Source organism: Pavona decussata, unplaced genomic scaffold (assembly GCF_977016875.1).
Source record: "Pavona decussata unplaced genomic scaffold, jaPavDecu1.1 SCAFFOLD_134, whole genome shotgun sequence".
In the NCBI taxonomy this organism is placed as follows: Eukaryota; Metazoa; Cnidaria; class Anthozoa; order Scleractinia; family Agariciidae; genus Pavona; species Pavona decussata.
Genome location: NW_028145547.1, coordinates 3040001 through 3053036, shown reverse-complemented (window position 1 = coordinate 3053036; position 13036 = coordinate 3040001). Strand labels below are relative to the sequence as shown.

The window sequence follows — 13036 nt, the reverse complement described above, 5'->3', positions numbered from 1 at the left end:
CCGTATGGTAAACGGCAAAATAACATGGAACTGGTCAATAGCTTGCATTTGAAGTCACACCTTACAATTTCATTCGAAAACGTAAAAGTTAGAAACACCCTCTGGAGCAGAATAGACAGGACCACGGCAGCGTCCATTTGAGTAATCACACTTTAGGATTTTATCCACAGACTCAAAGGTTAAAGCTGTCGTGTACGGCATAACGAACGCTGAGCACCCGCACAAGAAAGTCACTGCTCAAAAGCTTTATTTTGAATGGTCATACTTTAGGATTTTAACTACCGACATAATAAACACCATCACACGAAAGCACTACTCAGTAGCTATGTTTTGAATGTTCATACTTGAGTTTGAGGCCTTAAGCCACCTTGAACTGCATATCGATAATAACCAACACCACAGGAAAGCACAGCTCATGTTTTTCATTTGAATCGTGTCACACCTTACGATTTCATTCACAGAATCGCCTGTAAGCATAATAAAGAGCACCACAGGAAAGTACTCCCCAGAGTCTTTCATTTAAATCCTCAGACCTTAGAACCAGCTCGCTACAAGCTACTACCACCATCTTGTACAAAATGATGAAACGCACTACTGTAAAATCATGCTGTTTAGTACCCGTGATCTGAATGGTAACAGCTCAGGATTTCATCAATGGATTTAAAAGTTAGAACCACAGGAAATCAGGATTGGATGTGGTAGTAAAAGGACGAAATACGCGCAGTTAAGCTGGCTGTTTCACTACATGTTACCCTGGCCGGGTAACTCCGAAAACTGCATTTGTATAAACTAAATAGTTGAATTGCTGGTAAATTTGCGTTTTCCGAACTTGAAATTGAGTAGAATCCCACTATCTGGAAGCCCTATCTCGAGTGCTATCTCAAACAGAAACTTTTTTTCCACTGGCTTCCTAATTTTCAGAAAACAGAAAGACCCCCCCCCCCCCCCCCAACCCACCCCCTGGGGAACTAGAAATTCTGAAAATTTCAGGCCATTGCTTGCCAAAATCAAGTTTATTTAAACTTTACTTAAATGAGCGATGTATTTTTTAGTTTTCAATTCACAAAACTGTAAATTGTCTTTCTCAGAGCTCTAGATAACTCTTGAAGTGACGAGCTTTGAGCTCAGATCTCTCTCTCTGAGGGATGGAGGGTAACGGCATCGCGCGCACCGTCAGTGCTCCCACTCACAGTTCATCGAACTCCTCTTTGGTTCTATTTACAGTAACTTTCTTGTTTCTCAAGATGACATTTGTGATTCAGTATATTTTGCCGCCCACTCCGGTGCGTGAATGTTGATTTTCTCAATGACATTGTTCACTTGGAAACACAGGTTCTGGATTTGCCTGTCCCATGAAGGTAGCACCTCTTGAGCTGCAAACCAGAGCCGAGAGTCAGCACTGAATGAAGCCTGCGAGCAAGCTCTCGGGGAAGAAGAGGGGCAGGCAGGGGAGAAGGAACGAGCTTGCTCGCAGGCTACACCGAATGTCTACTCCTAGAGGGGTGCGTGTGGGTTTGGAATACACCTGGGGAACATGTGTCGTTATTGGTAGATTTCGTAAAATTCCCGAAAGGCTTTCGATTCAGTACTAAAGAGGGCAAACAGTGGACAAACATTCGTGACCACTTCGACCGGAATCTCGGCAACATTCAGTCGCTTCCGTTGGTCACTTCTCGGAGTTCCAGTCCGAGAGAATAAGGTTTAGTTTTCCTCCCACAACTGACTAACGTTAAAATTACAGCACAACAAGGAGAGAACATATTGATAATCTACTGAGAGCCAACTTGTGTCATGCACCGCCAAAAAGTGGAACAACTTTTAGTAGTCGATAGAAAACCGCAAGGCTCAAAACAGGTGTAGGCATAAATCTCTTTGTCTAATATTTGTGTCCCCCGCCTTGCGATATTCTAAGAACAAAAGTCCTTACTTTCAAAATGGACGACTCCGTCGATTTGATCAATAGAGCCAGACATGCGCCCCTCAGAAATCATCTGTGAAGCGATTCTCTCTGCCTACAAGAGACAAAACATCACCTGTCATTTGCTTTCCATAAAGGACCTCACGCAAATACGACAGTCATGGCAACGGGAACATCACGACTGAAACAAAAACTTTACTGAGCAAAATAAAAGCTCTGCAGTTGGGTAAAACAAATTATAGAGATTCAGAATTACGTTTACGGCAAACGGCAGACATGACCACGTGACCATGTTTGTCCTAAATTTGCCGCTCGCTGTTTTCAGTTTCTCAGTAAAATTGAGTAGTTTTGTGTTAGCATCAAAGGCCAGAATTAGTTTGCACCATTCTCATATATGTACTCGTTCTATCAAGAAAACGTCACCACGAATTTCACGCTTGCTGCTGAATTTCCTCAAGCTAGAGTCCTGGCCCCGGTTGTTCAAAGAGCAGATAACTTTATCCAGTGGATAAGTCACTATCCAGTGGTGCAATTGTATACCAAACAACTCTTCTGGCAAGTTTTCACACTTCTACTCTATACACAAATTGTAGGGCTATAGCGAAATTCTTGCACACATTTATTTGCCGCATAGCGACCTATCCAGTGGATAAAATTATCTGCTCTTTGAACAACCGAGGCCTGAAGTCTGATACACTACGTTTCTACAGTATCTAGTTTTTCCCAGTACTCCCCCCAAGTTTCTGTAACTCTACAGCAAAAAGCAAAAGTTCAAAAACGTTTTTTTCTTGAACTTGCCTCGACCAGCTGGATCGCTACCCGCGGGTCTGCAGATGTTGTCTGTTATCGTTTCATTACTTTAAAAAAATAAAGTTGCTCTTGCCGTTGTTGAAAGACATGTACACCAATAAAATTTAATGTTTAGCAATTCGGGACAAAAGGCTCCTAAGGCTCCAAAGGCTTCCTCGTCACTTTCTCTGTAATATATATTTTTTGTACTCTTATTTTGCTTTTTTTTGTAACGTGTGTGGTGAATAAACAAACTTGAACTTTGTTCACACGGCTTACTTTTGGTGGTGGTATCTCTAGTAAAGCTCCAAGTTCTTCAAAGGTGATGTTGTTGTAAAGTTTACTGGCGGAGAGCAAGTTATGCTCAATGACCGCTCTGTCAAGTATACTTGAACCTAAACAAAGACAGAAAAAAACGTCAAAACAATACTGCCAAACGTCTTGAGTGACAGCCTCTCGTCAAGGACTCTCTCTCTTAAGTGAAACACTTGAATATGACACACATTATTTCAGAAATCTCATAAATGACTAGCCTGCAAATATCGTTTACGGTAATCCCTCCCAGTTGCTAGGGGCTTTCACAAGAGGTGGGAAAGAGGCTAAAAAACTATCACCTCTACATGTCCTTCTCACGCAGCAGACTTGGCAATTTATGGGTTGATAGTCACGAAGTCAGAAGATGTAGACTTATTCACTGTCGGGTCATTGAAAATAAAAAAGGGCAAGTAAAAACTGATACATGCGGTCGTTACTTGAATCAAAAGGCAACGCTTCTCGACACTATAACAGTATGAGACTGCTTGAGTGCTAAATTTGAATTTTTTTGTTTTGTTTTACCAGAAAGAGCAAGCTCCAAAGCAGCAAGACCATGGTGAGTCCTGTGAGGAAAACATTTCTAAACAGCTTTGCAAAAAAAAAAAAAAAATTTGCTGGGTGTAGCTTGATGAAATATGACCCACATGGCATAAGAAGGGTTAACTTGAGCAGTGCAGGATCTAAACAGAATAACCAACCATAAAGACAATTCAGGGTTCATACACATTTCTGTATGCAAAATTCAAGACTTTTTCCATACTTTTTCCAAACCATTATTTTCTTTTTCCAGACTTCAGGTTATGAGTCAAATCACCCTCCTAGAACAGAATTAATTTTGGCAAAGATGAAATTTAAATGCAATTCGATTAGCTGACAAAGATTTCAATTAAGCAGTTGATGCAACTTTGAAAAAACTCCAGACTTTCCCCCTTTTTTTCCAGACTTATATCTTTATTTTTCCATAGTTTTTACAGGTCGGGTACACTAAATTGCAGATTTCCATACTTTTTCATGAAAGTCCAGCCTTGAATTAAATTAACTGAATTTTTAAAGGGAATGGAACAAAATTTACCATCTGCAGTTGTTGCTTTCTGGTGTGGCATCAGCATATTGGCAAATTCAAGAAGCTCTGGCCCACGAATTATTCTGTCCAAATACCTATATGGAGCAAAAGATCAATGTATGAGATAACCTGAGTATCTGGCCTTCCTAAGGGGAGGGGGGAGAAGGAGAAGAGGAGAGGCCTTTTCCCCTTCTTCTCTTCTCCCCCGCCATCCCCTGCCACCCAGAAAAGCCTGTTACTCAGGCTGTGTATGAGAATAGACATTAGCAAGCAGTATGGTCTACTGCCAGTTAGTATACTAGAGCTCAATGGGACAATTTGTGATAAGCATGACATTTCAAATAAAAGGTTAAGTTGAAAAGCAAGTTCAGAAATAAATTCACCGTGCTAAATTTAGCAAATGTGAGGAAATTTTTTCAAGATTTTGACAGAAAAAAAAAACATATGGGAGTGGTAGCCTGCTAATCATACTAGTATTTCTTTGTAAAAATTGCAAATGTTATATTAGTATTTCCTCGAGTTAAAATCAGATCTCTATAAACTTTACAATTTTGCTAACTTCATTATGGCAAATTTATTTCCGAACTGGTTTTTTAACTAAACCTAATATTAATTTTAAAAATGACAGTCTAATAATTATTGCACCTTGTGCTAATGAATTGAATTGAACGGGTGTCTGAAAGAAAGCCATGAGTGACGTCTGATAAATTACTAGATTCTCCTACCAAATTGCCTTGTATTCTCTTGTGAAACAAAAGGAGAATTTGACCTTACATCAAAAGTCACTTAAGCAGGGCTTCTGATAGGGTGCGAAAAAAATTTTGAAATTCTGTGGCACTTTTAAGTCTCATTATGCGGCAAGAAAGGTCTATTATGCGGCAAATTATGCGATTTCATTTTAGCTTATTTAACCTTGTTTTATTAGGTCTAAGAGGAGCACAATCCATTTTTTTGCTGTTCAAGAAGCAATTAGAGCACAGCGAAATGAAAAAAAAGCTGAAATAAATAATTTGTTGCCTCATTTCAAACTACTGAAAATCAGATATTGCTAATTTGGTCCAGTCAGCGTTTGTTGCTTCCCACCCGCATTTTTTCCGCATTCCACTTGTGTGACTCAGCTTCAAGGTGCTTGTCAACCACAAACTTTCGAAGATGTTCAACCACTATGTTGCACGAAGAGTAAAACAACAGACCATCGTCAACATGAAACGTTCCTTTAGGGTACTTTCTTGCCCTGTCTTTTGCCAAAATATTTACAGGAAGGTGCGATCTTTTTTTCTCCTGCGAAGAAGCCCTCGGCATTTTAACAACAAACTTATCCATAATGAGGATGTTTGCTTCAATTAAAACAAAATATCTACAAGCAACTATCGAGCAGTTTTCACACCAATACCTACATCGCAAGTATGAGGGATCAAATGACATCTCAAAAATATATCAATGATTGTGATTGGTGTATTTACATAAAAGAATTGTTTATTCCGTGCCAATGATCACTCGCTTAATATTGAAAACCAGCACCAAGTCCCCAACATTTAAAATGACGCATAGAATGCCTGTTTGTTCGCTTGTTCAACGAATGAACGCTTCCAGGTGATTTTTGACGCCTTTTGAAAGAAAAAACTCCTTGAGATAACGTTTAAATTATCATAGAACTTAACATTAAGCAAGAGTTTTGCTCTTTTTTTCTTAAATTGTGCATTTTGTACAAATTCTGTGATTTTTCATGAATTATGCGATTTGTTGCGATTTTAGGTCAATTATGCGAAATCGCAACATCGCATAATATCAGAAGCCCTGCTTAAGGTCTTATTCCACACATCCCTTCGATGGCACTGTGCTGACTTGTCCTAGTCTGCAACCCTGCCACTTGAGCTGGATTCTATTTGACAGTCTCCATGCATTTAAATAGCCAATTGACTTGCCTCTCATCCAAAAGGATTCTTAACAAAAGTTTTGATCTACTTTCCCCAATTTGTTCTTAGTTCACTGGACGTCGGGCTTGTAGCAAACACTACAGCACTATTAAAATAAAACTTAACAAATTTTAGTCAAACACAGGTTTAACTTACATTTTTTCTAAAATCCCATAAGCAGGTAATTGTTGACAGCGTTCATCTTTGAACAAGTTTGCCAGCATTCTTGATCTCTGTTGGCCTGATAATAAATGAAATATTGTTTCATTACATTTCAGTTCCTTTTGATTAAAATTCTTCAAAAAATCAAACTGGCATTCTTCATTATGTTATATTTCATAACATAATTAATTACACTTGTGTATAATAAAAGCTAGCTGAACATAAATTAATTAATAGAGATTCTTGTTGCCTAATAATGACCAAATGCAGCATAAGTGGCATACATTCAGTACATACCAGCAGAAGCAAGCATTGTGCAGATCAAAGCATGCTTTAATGCAGTCATTCTCTCATCATCATGTATTGCCGTTCTGTATGACAGGTCAATGTAACGCTGTGCAGCTTCAATAAACTTGCGTCTGAAATCCAGGACACGAGCATAGCACACCTGTGGGATGACAGAGACTATTAAATTAAACAGTGTAATATCCTGAGCAATTGTGCATTTTTTATAACTAAATCATTCAACCGTAAATGACAGATCTTATGGACAATACATTAATATTGACAGGGTATCACAAGGAGTGACTGGCTCAAATGCAAGATATAAATGCCACAGTCAAAGCCAGATCAGTTTGTCAAAGTCTTGCCAAACGACCGAGTGCAGTTGAAAGAAAAAATTAATGGATTTCACTTGAAGGGCCCCAGTCAACCAAACTTAGAAGTACATTTCTTTGCCTTATTTTTTATGGAAACCTTGCCTTTCTACATAAAAAAAATAACCTCATTGCAAAAGATATTGCCAAAGTGTGATGCAACTGCTAGTGACCAGTTAGCGCACCCTTACCCCAAAGCTGAACTTCTTAAAGAAGTATATTTTTTTGGCCTGAAAATTTTCATAGATTAAAGGTCATTTTCCATTTAGCTTCCTCTGTTACTTGCAGACTTGTTGGACCTTACTCCCTGTCTTATTCCATCCTAAGCTCCATCCCCGTTCCCTCCTCCTTCACTTCCTCATTACTAAAATTTCCACGCTTCTCCATTCACTAACATCCCTATTTAAAACCACCTCAACCCTGCTAATCAGTAAGTATCTGCCACCCAAAGATGGTTTTTGAAGGATGTGAAATAGTTAGCTGGGCATGCAACGAACCATAAGGCTTGAATGTTCACTTTCAAATTTTAATTTTGTACTGAAAAAGGTACAATCCTTTGTTAATTTGTGAATCCTGGAGCCAATTAAATAAAACTTTTACACTTGTAGCTAACAAACTGTGCCCTTGTAATTACACGTGCATGCAGAAAATGATCTGTACAAACATTGTTAGAAGTTGGTCTTAAACGTGGATTACTGAACTTTACTTAGTGACAAAGTCCTTTCTTGTGTTTACTCCTTAAAACCAACTTAAAGTGGGGCCTACAACTGCAGACAGAATTAGTTGAAACACTTCGGTTAACACCCAAGATAACGAACGTGCCTATAACATAGCGCGTACTTTCCCTCCCCCTCCTCCAATGTTGTGTTCGTAGCGTGTCTTTCACTCTGGCTCGGTGAAATTCAACATTGAAGGGGAAAAGGGGAAGAAAGAAGGGAACCGTTCCAACATTTTTGTCTGAGCGTGTCTTTTGGTAGCAAATAGGAGCAAATTGGTGAAAATATGTTATCTTCAGCGTATACGGACAGAGAGTGTTTTCGTGACCTGTGTTGTTTTCTAGATTTAATTCAATTGGTCTATGTGTTAGCAGTGTTAATCGAATTAGAAAGCGAGGAAAACAATACAAACTTTTTTCGAGGAGATTGTCTGCTAATACATTGAGTTGTATGTAAGAAATCGCGTTTTGTCCAGTGCTGTAATATGGCTGACGAATCTTCCAGCCACAGTGAAGTAGGCGTGTCAGTGGAGACGTACTCCGACCTGCCAGCATTGAATTTTAGGGCAGTTCGAATGGTTTATTTAGTGACTTACAGTCAAGCAAATCTTGAGCTTGTACCCACACGGGAAGAATTTTCCCGCATTGTTTTAGACAGTTTCGCTAGCGCCGATCCATCCAGTTCATCACAAGTAGTTCAGTGGGTTTGTAGCAAAGAAGCGCACAAGGATGGTGGAATACATTATCACATGAGCGTAAAGTTGAATAAACGTCGTCGATGGCTGAAAGTGCGCAATTACTTGGAGGCCCGACATGGCGTTAAAGTAAATTTCAGTGACCGACATGTCAATTATTATTCTGCATGGCGTTACACCACGAAAGAAGACCACAGTTATTTACAATCTGAGAACCATCCCGACCTAACAAATGCATCTGAGCCGAGCACGTCTTCTGCTAGTCGCGCAATATCGACTGACGGCCCTGCAGACGTCAATTCAGGATCGACCAAACGCAAAAAGGCAAGTAAGAGTTTAACTATTTACGATGTGTCGCAAATTGCAGTAGAAAAGGGTATCAGAACACGGTTGCAGCTCCTCGCATATGCTAACAGGCAGAAAAAAGAAGGGAAAACCGACTTAGCAGAGTTTATAGCGAACAGAGGCGCAAAAGCAGTAGAGGAAGCACTATCCGTTGGCTGGGAATTGGAAGAATCCGAAGAAAAGGCTGAGCGCAGTAAAAAGACTCGAATTGAAATTTTATATAGTCAACTGTGCGAAGAATGCGTTGCTGGTTGCAATAGGCGTTGGTTAGAAATGGCTGTGGATGTTCTTGAACGGAACAATATAAAACAAGAGGATTTTGGGGAGGCCGTACGCAATGTACTTGAAAAGGGTAGAGGAAAGTATCGGAATGTTTATTTAAAAGGGCCTGCCAATTGCGGGAAAACATTTCTACTTAATCCGTTGACCACTGTTTTCAAGGCATTTTGCAACCCCGCCAGTACAACCTTCGCATGGGTGGGTGCTGAGGAGGCAGAAGTCCTGTTTCTTAACGACTTCAGATGGTCCCCCCATATTATCCCATGGCATGATTTGTTACTACTTTTAGAGGGTCAGGAGGTACACCTTCCCGCACCAAAGACCCATTACAAGCAAGATATTTCATTTAAAGGCGATACTCCCATATTTTGCACTGCAAAAGAGGAGCTGTCTTTCGTACGAGCAGGAGTGTTAGATGAAAGGGAAACGGAGATGATGCGTGTCCGTTGGCGGGTTTTTGCACTATCGTGCCAAATACCCGAGAGAGAGCAGGTAGAAGTATCGCCTTGTCCACGATGTTTTGCGGAGCTGATTTTTCCACAGAGCTAAAAACAAATAATTGATGTGGTGACGCGCGAGTGCCCCACGTGTGACGGTTCACCATGCCACTTTTAGGATTTACGCCTTTTAAAGAAGAGCTCATGAGCTCTTAATGCATATGTGAATTGTACAGTTTACTGTCTGAGTTTCAGACAAAACTTTCTAGAAATAATGTATTATTTGTGCGAATCAGCAACGGTTCACCATGGTGAACCGTTTATTAAAAAGATAATTATCCTGTTTACTTTACACGCAACGGTTCACCATGGTGAACCGTTGGTATCTCACAAAGGAAACATTGCAGGAAACTAAATGTTAGCATAAGTTGTGTGTTTTCCTTTTCTTGTTAGTGTACAGCGAATGGTACACAGAACGAGTTACTTTCACACGCAAAAACAGGTGATGGTGTTATGAAATTCGCTTCACCATTGTGCCGTGGAAGCACGCATGAATAATTAATAAGTCAACTTAGTCGTGATTTGACTGAAAGATTTTATTAACAGCACGGTATTACATTAAGAACCTCGCATAAATAAACCCCGATTATATCTGTTTCAATACAGTGTAAGTACAAATTGTTCATGACAATGCATGCTCAATAATAAGTGCTTGATGTGTGCAATACAGTTAATAGTTGAGACGTTCCCCTCTCTTTTCAATCACTACACGCATTCTTTTCGGTATTGAATCGATTAATTTGTTGACAGTTAATATCGGTAAAGAAAAGAATGCATTAATTACACGGTCTTTAAACTCTAGAAAGCTTTCACGTCTGAGATTGCGTTCCTTTGCTTGTTTTCGGAGAATTCGATTGACAATGGAAAAAACATTTTCGATAACATGTAAGTCCGCACTACGAGGAGGAAGTTTAATCAATGTGCTATTTGCACGCCTCATGGCGTCCTTTGCTAACGCAGAATTTTGACAGGGGTCTCCATCCTGCATCCAAAGACGACTTTCTCCTTTCCCAGCTAATTGAAATAAACGTTCAAAATGTTCATCGATAAAAGATGCAAAGTACCGGCCAGTCATATGTTCATACTGTTCACAGCAAATAACACCCTTGTCATAGGATATTGCTACAATAAGTCTTAATAACTTGCCTCCTGTTCCCTCTTTTCTACCTTTTGAAAGACATCCATGCGCCAGCCCCTCGCTTTTTTTTCTCCAGATACGTCCTTGCGGCGCAAGGGCTTGATCTAGTGGATTTCTCTTGTAAGTAAGAGACGTACCGTCCAAGAAGAAACACATGTCTTTTTTCCAAACGTCCGTGCGGTAATTTCTCAGCATGTCTTTTGCAAACTTCACCCTTTTCTTGTGATCCTCTACAGTCATAAGTCCCTTTTTCCTTGCTTGCAAATAAAAGTAGCCTTTCGAATTTAAATAACGCGTAACTGTTCTCAATGACACCTGTCCTTGATCAATTCCGGCTTCTTCCATTAATCTTTTGCAAGTGAAAGTACCCTCTCTTCTTCGCAGTGTCCTGACACATCGGATTAGTTGTCTTCTTTGCCTTTCAGTCAGCTTGGCCTTGCGTCCCCTTTTTGACGTAATCTTCAACCTACAATTTCTTGCACCGTTTTCCTTTGCAATTCTCGATACACTCGCGGGTGAAATGCTACACAGCTCGGCAACTTTACGAACGGACAATCCTTTCAAACGGAATAAGTAATATGCACGTGCACGTCTGACCTCATCAATGGCGCACTTGAAGACCATCTTTGCTCTGTTATCTTTTACTAATTAGCAACAAATTATTCCGTCTTTGTTCTTCTCCTTCTTTTCTGAGGTCTCTCTAACTAAATTATAACGTTTTTATAGCTTTATTTCAACACAGAAAAACGGAAACACCGCGCAGATTCCAGAAACAAAACGTGACACAAACCTATGTAACAATTTCTAATCTTGCAATACTATCTTTGCGTCAGTCAACCCTCAGACAACTGCAGACAGAATTAGTTGAAACACTTCGGTTAACACCCAAGATAACGAACGTGCCTATAACATAGCGCGTACTTTCCCTCCCCCTCCTCCAATGTTGTGTTCGTAGCGTGTCTTTCACTCTGGCTCGGTGAAATTCAACATTGAAGGGGAAAAGGGGAAGAAAGAAGGGAACCGTTCCAACATTTTTGTCTGAGCGTGTAGCTTATCACAACATAAACGTTTTTATTAAATTAACCCAGGGCTGGTGTAGCATGTCATGAACAGGATCTCATTTATTGTAAGTTATAAGGTTCAGTCTACTTTTCTGGAGAAACTGACTACTGTCTAGCAAATCTACTGTTTGTTTTTTTTTTTCAAAGTACCTTGTAAAGTATCTGTAGTTTTTCTGTTTTTGTGTCTGTCTGAAGGAGTGAGGCTCTGTTGATGTATGCCTCAGCTTGTACCGGGTCTTCGTCTTCCAGGTAAAGCTGAGCAATCTTCAGGTATGTTTCCAGTTTATAATCCACTGAATATTGTCTGTAATGTGACGTAACATTATACAGTAAATGAATGGTCGCAACAAACAAAATTAATATGGACTGAAATGAATGACGGTACATCTGATTGGCCAAATTCTTGGATATAATTTTTTAGACTAAACAAATATGACTAACTGCATGTAATATTAAATTTTGAATACTCCTGGTGACGCACTAATTCAAAAATTCTAACTTAGTATTCATTAATTCCCCTCGGTGAAAGAGGCCAGGATGACAAAGTTTCTTGTTGAGAAAGAGACAATTATTTATGACAGTCAAGACTTTTGCCTAAGAAAATTTCAAGGAGCCCACAAAGCCAAAAACCGAGAAGTTAAGGAGCCAACACGTGAAGTGTTAGGTACTGCTGCAAAAAGTTAGGTGCCCAGAGCATTTTCTTGGGCGCCCCAGGGTACTGGTCTCCTATTATGCAGCAGCCCAGTGGAGCGGTATCGTGGAACAGTTTACCGGATCATTCAAGGCAGGCATCGTCACTGACAAGCTTTAGATCTAGAATTCATTCTCACAATTTCCCAGAGTACGGTAGTGTCTTATACATGGTGGCCTTGTAAAGCAGGAAGACATCTTTTATTTACAAACTACCGGTTTTGAGGAAATTCCGCGTCAAGAGCATCCATGCTTTCATTCCCTATATTGCTCACCAGTGAGTTGATCGTGAAAGATGATGTCCTAAACAGCGAAGACAATAACTTTGTTTCATCTATACAGAACTCCAGAACAGTCTCATCTTTCACGTAAAAGAGAGCACTATTGACAGATCTGTCAACATCATACTCTTTGGGAAATTGTACACGAAGATGACGCAAAGATTTTTGCAGTAGGCAGTCCGTGTTTTCCCCGCAAAAGACCCCGTAGAAACCAAACTTCTCTTGCTTATTACTTATTACTTATTACTTGCGAGTGCTTCAGTCCTGATCTCTGAAATTTGGCGTACAAGTCCCCATTTCATGTATATATGTATGTATGTAATTATGTAGTATGTTAAAAAAAAAGTTCATGATCCGAAAGATCCGATTTAGCCTCCAGGAATACCTTAAAGTAGACCTGTTCTTGAATTTTATTGTTCAGTATTGTATTATTAGTTGTTAGTTATAGTTTTCTCTTGTAATTACCTGAAGGACTTTACTGTGTCTAAATAAAGTTATCTCAGCCTTGACAATGAT

At 39.7% G+C, this 13036-nt stretch overlaps 2 protein-coding genes across 3 annotated transcripts in view; one reads left to right on the top strand and one right to left on the bottom strand.

The window, feature by feature from the left end:
• Positions 1-994: 994 nt before the first annotated feature.
• LOC146467745 (COP9 signalosome complex subunit 4-like) overlaps positions 995-13036 on the bottom strand; it is a 16283-nt gene continuing 4241 nt past the window's right edge. The window contains exons 4-10 of one of the 2 annotated variants that reach the window (XM_085125328.1): positions 11700-11853; positions 6461-6611; positions 6158-6242; positions 4095-4180; positions 2987-3102; positions 1928-2012; positions 995-1373 (exon numbers count right to left, since the gene is read on the bottom strand). In XM_085125328.1, the coding sequence (XP_084981454.1) occupies positions 1240-1373; positions 1928-2012; positions 2987-3102; positions 4095-4180; positions 6158-6242; positions 6461-6611; positions 11700-11853 (811 nt within the window). In that variant the 3' untranslated portion in view covers positions 995-1239. Of the gene's footprint in view, positions 1374-1927; positions 2013-2901; positions 2919-2958; positions 3103-4094; positions 4181-6157; positions 6243-6460; positions 6612-11699; positions 11854-13036 lie in introns of those variants that run through there. The other variant, XM_085125329.1, reaches the window with a different exon arrangement.
• LOC146467746 (uncharacterized) lies at positions 7859-9413 on the top strand. Its single transcript, XM_085125416.1, has one exon. The coding sequence runs from the start codon at positions 8020-8022 to the stop codon at positions 9400-9402; it is 1383 nt and encodes a 460-aa protein (XP_084981542.1). The 5' UTR covers positions 7859-8019; the 3' UTR covers positions 9403-9413.

Coding starts and splice junctions, on each gene's coding strand:
- LOC146467746 (XM_085125416.1), top strand. CDS start 8,020: ATGGCTGACGAATCTTCCAGCCACAGTGAAGTAGGCGTGTCAGTGGAG.